The sequence below is a fragment of the Myotis lucifugus genome, unplaced genomic scaffold (genome assembly GCF_000147115.1).
Source record: "Myotis lucifugus unplaced genomic scaffold, Myoluc2.0 scaffold_121, whole genome shotgun sequence".
In the NCBI taxonomy this organism is placed as follows: Eukaryota; Metazoa; Chordata; class Mammalia; order Chiroptera; family Vespertilionidae; genus Myotis; species Myotis lucifugus.
In genome coordinates this window covers 2,578,780-2,587,465 of record NW_005871169.1, presented here as the reverse complement: position 1 = coordinate 2,587,465, position 8,686 = coordinate 2,578,780, and the positions used below count along the sequence as shown (strand labels likewise).

General features: G+C 34.9%; 1 protein-coding gene across 2 annotated transcripts in view; it reads right to left on the bottom strand.

Moving 5' to 3' along the window:
• Nucleotides 1-6,263: 6,263 nt before the first annotated feature.
• The window catches only part of TRDMT1 (tRNA aspartic acid methyltransferase 1), a 19,329-nt gene continuing 16,906 nt past the window's right edge, over nt 6,264-8,686 (bottom strand). For both annotated transcript variants that reach the window (XM_023758085.1, XM_023758086.1), the window contains one exon: nt 6,264-6,614. In XM_023758085.1, the coding sequence (XP_023613853.1) occupies nt 6,514-6,614 (101 nt within the window). In that variant the 3' untranslated portion in view covers nt 6,264-6,513. The remainder of the gene's footprint in view (nt 6,615-8,686) is intronic.

Sequence of the window (8,686 nt, the reverse complement as noted above, 5' to 3'; positions counted from 1 at the left end):
TCATTTGTGTGTGTATAAAAATGTAACTGTATTTGTGTGAGGAATTAGCTAAGTGAGCAAAATAACTATTTTAGTAAAAATTATATCCATGATAGATTAAATTCAGAAGACTGAAATCTGTTAAATGTCCACTTGGTTAGCCAAGCATACAAATCTGGTTGCAAACATAGAGGTATGTTTTCAGATTTTTAAAATGACTTTTGCTGTTTTCCTAAAATAAATTATGGTTCAGGAAAGGCCTTCTTGGAAAGGCTACTTTATTAACAGAAGCTTATAAATGGAAAGAAATAGAGGAGAAAGAAGGTGAAGATGATCTTGGCTGGAGAGGTTTGAACTTAGGAGACTGGGAGAGAAGCAGTACCATACAGAGAAATATTAACGTTAGTCATGAGTGGAACTGATTTTATAATGGAGAACAATTGATCTGTTTTCAAATATACTAAATTTGATGTGACAGGAAGATATTCAAGTTAAAAGTCTTCTTGCATGAAAATTTTAGAATAGGGCTTAGGAAAAATATCAGATCTGGAGTCATCTGGGTGTCCTGAGCAAAATGGTAGACGTTGTAGGAAAAAGTGAGATCTCTGAGAAAATGGCCTGGACCTGAAGGGTAGAATTCTGTCGACTGAATCGTTAGCAAGAGTTAAGAGTTCAGCTCCAAACCTCTGCAATCTCTCTCTCTCTTTGTGTCTTTAGACTCTTTAGATTGTGATCTCATCTGATTATAGAGCTGACTTGGCTAAATAAACATGCTCCCTATTTACAGCCTTATAATTTAAATCTTCTCTGATATGAATAGATATAAAGACGCAAACAAAATACTGGGCAAATGCTTGAAGTAAACAGTGAAACCGTAGTATGTTTAAGCAGAGAAATGAGGACTACCTCAGGCTATAGAGTTCTTTGGGAAAATTAACTTCCTATGTTTTAGTTTTTGTGAAAATTTCTATCTAGATTTATATATTTTGTTAAATAAGATTTTGAAAGCTTTAGGAGTCAAATATGGTGTACTTGAGGGAGAGTTGTGTTAGAAATGACTGGAAATAAGACTCAGAACCCATATTTACCTATGGCAAGTATAAAATAATTTATTTGAGAATTGGGGAGTAAGAAGTCAAAGAAGTTATTTTCACATGCTCATATTTATTGAAAAAATAAACTTAAAAAGGAATAATCTCACAAATCAAGACAAAAATAGTAATGTAGTTTTTGGGTCATGGTTTCATAAAATTTTTGAAGAGTACAAGTATTTTAGTGCAAGATGTTCTTAGAAGTCCTAAAGAGAGAAACAGAGTGGCTAGGGAAATAAATTTTTTAAAACCTGAAGTTTTAAAATTTTAGTAGCAAAGTGAAGGAATGACAGGAGAAAGAAAAGGGTGCAGACAGGTTCACTGGTACAGACTGAATTTGAAGAACATGTTTAGAATTCTTACTGCCTTCTAATAAAGTGAAATATTATGGGCATAACTAGATATGTTGGTGAGTATGATGAATGAAGAAAGAAGAGGCTAGATTGGAGGTGGATCAAAAAATGCATGTTAAGAAGTTGATCTGGTAGTTGTATGCAGCACACTTTGACATTAGAAGTTGAGAGGAAGAGAGTTCTAAGTACAGGAAGGTTCAAAGGCTATCTTGAAAAATTACATAATGAGTTCAATCACAGACTACAAAAAAACCTGCTGAGACCATCTGACCCTCACTCAATTTCAAAGTCCAAAGTTATTAGTGAGTTTATAACTGGTAGCCTAAACTAGTTATAGTTCCAAGCTGAAGACTAAATTATGAAAAGTTAACCTTTTCAATAACATAATCAACTCAGGAAAATACATTTAAAAAATATTTTTATTGATTTCAAAGAGGAAGGAAGAGGGAGAGATAGAAACATCAATGATGAGAGAGAATCATTGATTGGCTGCCTCCTGCACACCCCTCACTGGGGATCGAGGCCACAACCTGGGCATATGCCCTTGACTGGTATCGAACCTGGGACCCTTCAGTCCACAGGCTAACGCTCTATCCACCGAGCCAAACTGGCAAGGGCAGGAAAATACATTTTTAACTACTTTGTCTATATGGGTTTAAAATTAGATCCTTTTTGTGTTATCTTGGCTTATTTGGGAACCCCTTGATTCTAAATTTTGGTTTTAATAATGAAGTTATCAAAACAAAAAGAACAACCAGAACTATTTTACTTTGGGTGCAGATACAACAGCTGGCCTGCAGACTATACCCTTTAGTATGTGCTTACAGTTGGCTGACATAGTAGCTATTTTTTTAAAATTTATTTTTATTGAACTTATTGCGGTGACATTGGTTGATAAAATTATTTAGGTTTCAGGTGTACAATTCTATATCGTCTGTGTATTGTATGCTGTGTTCACCACCCAAAGTCAAAGTCTCCTTCCTTCACCATTTATCCCTATTTTACCTTTACTACTACCTTCCCCTCTCCCCTTTCCCTCTGGTAACCACCACACTGTTCCCTGTTTTTCTTTTTCTCTTTTTGCTATTCCTTCACCTTTTTTACCCAGTCCCCCCAAGCCCCCTCCCTCTGACAGCTGTCACTCTATTCTCTTCTTTATTCTGTACTGCGATAGCTAGAATTGAACCACTTTAATTTGTTCTCAGCTTCATTTCTCTATCCTCAGAAGCCTTCGATTTAGTAACATCTGACCTGAACTAGGTTGAAATTGGAGCAAAAGACAGATTGTGATTTTTGTGAAGGAATCCTACCCACTACTCTGATTATTTTTTAAAGTTCTGGGTAGTCCCTCAACTTTCACAATTTCAATTACTGTTTTTGACTTTTCAAAAGGTTCTATCTTGTGAGAAAGAGCAAGTTGGTTGATAGAGATGTTTTCTCACACATTAAGGCACAGAGCAGTGCCCACTGTGCAGATCTGACTTATTAGCCAGAACACAATGTTCAGGGTGCTCTGAAGGGAGTCCCTCAGGGTGATCCCTCAGAGTGACACATCTTCCCTAAGTCATTTGGCTCGACTGCCTACCACTAAGGATTAGGATGTATAAATGTTGAATCACTATGTTGTGCACTTAAAACTAATATAATATTGAATGTCAACTATACTTTAAGTTTTTAAAAAAGAATGCAATGCCATGTTAGTCAAAGGGAGAAACTGTATCAAGAAAGAGAGTTTAGACTGTTGTTAAGTCAGGGAAGATAAGGACTGAAAACCTCAGGCACACATAGATCCTTGATCATGATAGTAAATGCTCTTTTGGCAGTTTGACCAAGGCCAAAGCTACATTGGAGCAGTGGAGGAGTTAGAGGAGATATTAAGAAGTGGAGATAAGTTACAGATTACCTTTCTAAGAGGTTTGACTATGAAAGGGAAGCGATGAAAGAAGACAAGAATCTAGGGAGGTTTCTACCTGCTGTCATTGTATTTAATATAGAAGAGACTTGAACACAGTAAATGCTAGGAATGATTGAGGTGGTGAGTTTGAATATTTATGAGGGAAAAGAAACAATAATGAAGTTTCCTGAGAAGGTGAAAGTATATTGACACCAAACAAATTAATAAAAACCTATATGTCAACTTAACAAAAGAAAGATAAACAACCCAGTCAAAAAATGGGCAATGGACCTAAATAGATACTTTTCAAAAGAGGACATAAGGAAGGCCAAGAGACATATGAAAACACACTCCAAGTCACTAATCATCCGAGAGATGCAAATCAAACTGACAATGTGGTACCATCTCACACCTGTCAGAATGGCTATCATCAACAAATCAACAAATGACAAGTGCTTGCGAGGATGCAGAGGAAAAGGAACCCTCGTGCACTTCTGGTGGGAATGCAGGCTGGTGCAGTCACTGTGGAGAACTGTATGGAGTTTCCTCAAAAAAACTAAAAATGGAACTGCCATTTGACCCAGTGATCCCACTTCTAGGAATATATACTAAGAAACTAGAAACACCAATCAGAAAGGATATATGCACCCATATGTTCATAGCGGCACAATTCACCATAGCTAAGATTTGGAAACAGCCTAAGTGCCCATCAGCAGATGAGTGGATTAAAAAACCATGGTACAGCTAAACAATGGAATACTACGCTGTGGTAAAAAAGAAGGAATTCTTACCATTTGCAAGAGCATGGATGGAACTGGAGAGCATTATGCTAAGGAAAATAAGCCAGTCAGAGAAAGATAAATATCACATGATCTCACTCATTTGTGGAATATAATGAAAAACATAAACTTATAAACAAAAACAGATCCAGAGACAGAGAAGCATTGATCAGACCATCAAACCTCAGAGGGAAGGTAGGGGAGGGAAGGGGTAATGGGAAGAGATTAACCAAAGTACTTGTATGCATGCATATAAGCCTAACCAATGGACTCAGACAACAGGGGGGTGAGGGCATGAGAAGGGTGGAAGGGGGGCAATGGGAGGATAAGGACACATATCTGTAATTTTATATGTCTCACAACTATAAACCTACTTTTGCCCACACCTGCATATGCATTGGCCTATATCCATGTTTATGAGTTCTTCTGGGAAAAAAAAATGGTGAGGGGGAATGACTGTTGGGTTTTTTGTAGTAAAATGTAGTACATGACATAAAATTTGTCATTTTAATGATTTTTAAGTATACAGTCAGTGGCATTAATTACATTCATATTGTTGTGCAACTATCACCATCACCCATCTCCAGAGCTTTTTCCACAGCAAACAAAACTCTGCAGCCTCGGAACACCACTCCCCTTCCCGAAGTGCCAAGCCCTGGTGACGTCTAGCCTACTTTCTATCACTAAGAACTGGATTCTTTCACATACTTCATGTAAGTGGAATCATACAAAATGTCCCCTTTGGTGACTGGTTTATTTCACTGAGCGTAATGTCTTCAGGGTTCATCCATGTTGTATCAGAATTTCCTTTTTAGGTCTGAATAATATTCCGTTGTAGGTATACACCATATTTTGTTTCTCCATTCATTTGCTGATGGGCACTCTGATTGTTTCCACTTTTTAGCTATTGGGAATAATGCTGCTCTGAACATCGGTGTACAAATATCAGACAAAGTCCCCACTTTGAATCTTTTTGGGTAATACTCAGAAGTAGAATTGCTAGATCATATGATAATTCTATTTATATATTTTTAAGAAATCATCATCTATTTTCTACAGTGGCTGTACCATTTTACATTCTCACCAGCAGCATAGAGGGTTCTAATTTCTCCACATCAAACTATTGTGTTTTTTTTAAGGATAATAATATAAATTAAAATTTTATAAAATTTCTGTTCATATTTCTTTTCATTTTTTCATCCATTTTTCACTTGATTTTACCACTGAAATAAAAACCACAGGATTTCTGATGCAAGACTTAGACTGATTAGAAACTTTAATTCCAAGAAGTCTACTGCAAAGGTAGAAACAGAGAACATTAAAAGTTATTAAAGTTAATTCACAGGATAGTTATAAGGAATGGGGTCAAAAGGCAGAGTTTCCTCCCTAAAATTGTTTTTTAAAAATATATTCTTATTGATTTCAGAGAGGAAAGGAGAAGAAGAGAAAAACATAAATGATGAGAGAGGATCATTGATTGGTTGCCTCCTGCACACCCCACACTGGAGATTGAGCCCACAACCTGGGCATGTACCCTGAAAGGGAGTCAAACCATGACCTCCTGGTTCATAGGTCAACACTCAACTAAAATCTTAATGTCACACTACATTCCTTAGAATGTGATGACAAAATCAACTTACAACAAGAAGCTGAGAACAAAGACAAAAGCAAGCTCTGCTAACAGCAAACTGAAGGGAAATACGCACAAATGAACAAGGAACGAGTTTAACCTTTCAGATGGAGATAGGATTAAAGGTAATGTGCACCTCCATGTTCTGTGGCTTCCTGATAAAAAGGTAATCAAGAATTTAGGATTATTTTTTCTGACACTTTCTTCAGACTGTTGTATAAAATGAATGATAATAATTTGATTTAAAATATTATAAGCATTTAAGTAAAACAAAGAAATGTTTAAGAAATTGAAATTAAGTAAAATATTCAATATTTGAAACAGGCTAGAATTAGAATCATTATTTTAGAATTAAAAATAATAATCTAACAAAAAAGTAAAATGACAAGATTCATAAAACAACTTCTTCAATTAACACAAAAAAATACAACTTCTCAGATTCATTACAATATGCCTATTATGTCTCTGTATAAAATATTGATGAAAACATTAAAATTCTAATGTTCCTAAAGTTATTTAATACCATATTATAAAAAAGAATATTAGATATATATTTAATGACTTCATATGAAAATATACTCACCTAAAGAATAACAATAATTTCACTTTACAAAAGACATAATATAAATGTAAGGAAACAAATTGGCATTTTTGTGATACATTCAAATTTGTTATGAGAGATTAAGGTAATTTAGTTGAATTTCATCAAAATTAATTAAACTAGAATTTCAGAATTACCGTCTGGATATGAAGGAATACTGTGACCATCTTTCAAAGTCATTTAAGATTATCTGTATAGTACTTTGATTAGTTTAGCTACTACATGTACGTTGAGACTATTTCCAAGTAGTCGATAACGCTGTTTCACTGTTATATTCTCAGGAAATCCTAGAAATGAGAGATAACAATTTGTATTATAATCATTTGTAATAATAACTTCAGAGATAAAAGGATATATACTTCAGTAAGAGCACAGTGGTCATTTACATAAATAAGTCCCTAAGGTCTCTACGAAGTTCAATTAACAAATGAGAATTTAGAGATTTAGAGCTAAAAACTGTATGTAAGAGTACCTTGTGTACACAATGTGACGCTGTCATATCACATTACATATCATACTATGCGCTGTGCACACACACATATACATATAACATCCACAGTACTCCTAGATATTTGTGTATTAGTGTACTTTAGAAAAATCAGTGGCTACCATTATTTCACAGTGTTTTATTTAATAGGTTTTTGAAGATACAATTCACAGTCTATAAAAGTCACCCTTTTAAAATGTACAATTCAGTGGTTTTTAGTATAGTCACAAGTTTTGCATACATCTCCATTATAATTCCAGAGCATTTTGTTGTTGTTAATCTTCACCTGAGGATATTTTTTCCATTGATTTTTAGAGAGAGTGGAAAGCAGGGAGGGGGAGAGAGAGAAAGATATGGGCGGGGGGGGGAGAGAAAAATATTGATGTGAGAGAGACACATAGATTAGTTGCCTCCCACCTGAGCCTCAGCCAGGGCTAGGGGTTGTACCTGCAACCTAGGTGCATGCCCTTGACTGGAAATGAACCCTTGACCTTTCCATGCATGGGCAGATGCTCTAACCACTGAGAACACTGGCCATGGCAATTCCAGAACATTTTAATCATCTGAAACAGAAAGCCAACCCATAGCTAACATTATACTAAATGGTGAAAAGCTGAAAATTTTCTTCTAAGATCAAGAACAAGACAAGAATGTCCATTCTCACCACTTTAGTCTACATAGTATTGGAAGTTCTCGTCAGAACTGTTATACAAGAAAAAGAAATAAAAGGCATCCAAATTGGAAAGGAAGAAGTAACACAATCATTATTTGTAGATGATGTGACATTGTATACAGAAACCCTAACTACTCAACCAAAAACGGTTAGAATAAACAAATTCAGTAAAGTTGCAGATACAAAATTAACTTACAAAAATCTGTTGTGTTGCTATACACTAATAATGAACTATCAGAAGGAGAAATTAAGAGAACAATCCAATTTATACTAGTAACTGCATCAAAAAGAATATAATACTTAGGAAGAAATTCAACCGAGGAGGTGAAAGAGCTGTATGCTAAAAACTATGACACACTGATGAAAGAAATTGAAGAAGACAGAAATAAATGTAAATATATCATGTACTCATGGATTAGAAGAACTAATATTATTAAAATGTCCATATTACTTAAAGCAATCTACAGATTCAATGCAATACCTAATATAATCCCCATGACTATTTTCACAGAAATAGAACATACAATCCTAAAATTTATTTGGAATCACAAAAGACACAAATAGCAAAAACAATTTTGTATTGTTCTTCTTGAGAAAGAAGAACAAAGCTGGAAGCATCACACTCCCTTATTTCAAACTATATTAGAAACATAAAGTAATCAAAACAGTATGGTATTGGTATAAAAACAGAGTTATTGATCAATGGAACAGAATAGAGCACCCAGAAATAAACCCATGGATATATGGCCAATTAATTTACGACAAAGGAGGCAAGAATATAAAATGGGGAAAGGATAGTTTTTTCAATTACCAGTGTTAGAAAATTTGGATAGTCACATGCAAAAGAATGAAAATAGACTATCATACATTGTACACAAAATTAAGTCTTTAATCTTGAACATAGACTTGAAACCATCAAACTCCTAGAAGAAAACATAGGTGGTAAGGTCTTGTAGATGATATTTTTCTATATAACTCCAAAAGCAAAGGCAAAAATAAACAAGTAAGACTAAAACTAAAAAGTTTCTACACAGCAAATAAATAAATAAATAAATAAATAAATAATCATCAACAAAACAAAAAGCCAGCTCTGGCTGGTTGTGCAGTGGTTAGAGCATTGGCCTGTAGACCTCAGTTGCTGGCTTGATCCCTGGCCCCCAGTTGGGGTGTGTGCAGGAGGCAACCAGTTAATGTGTCTC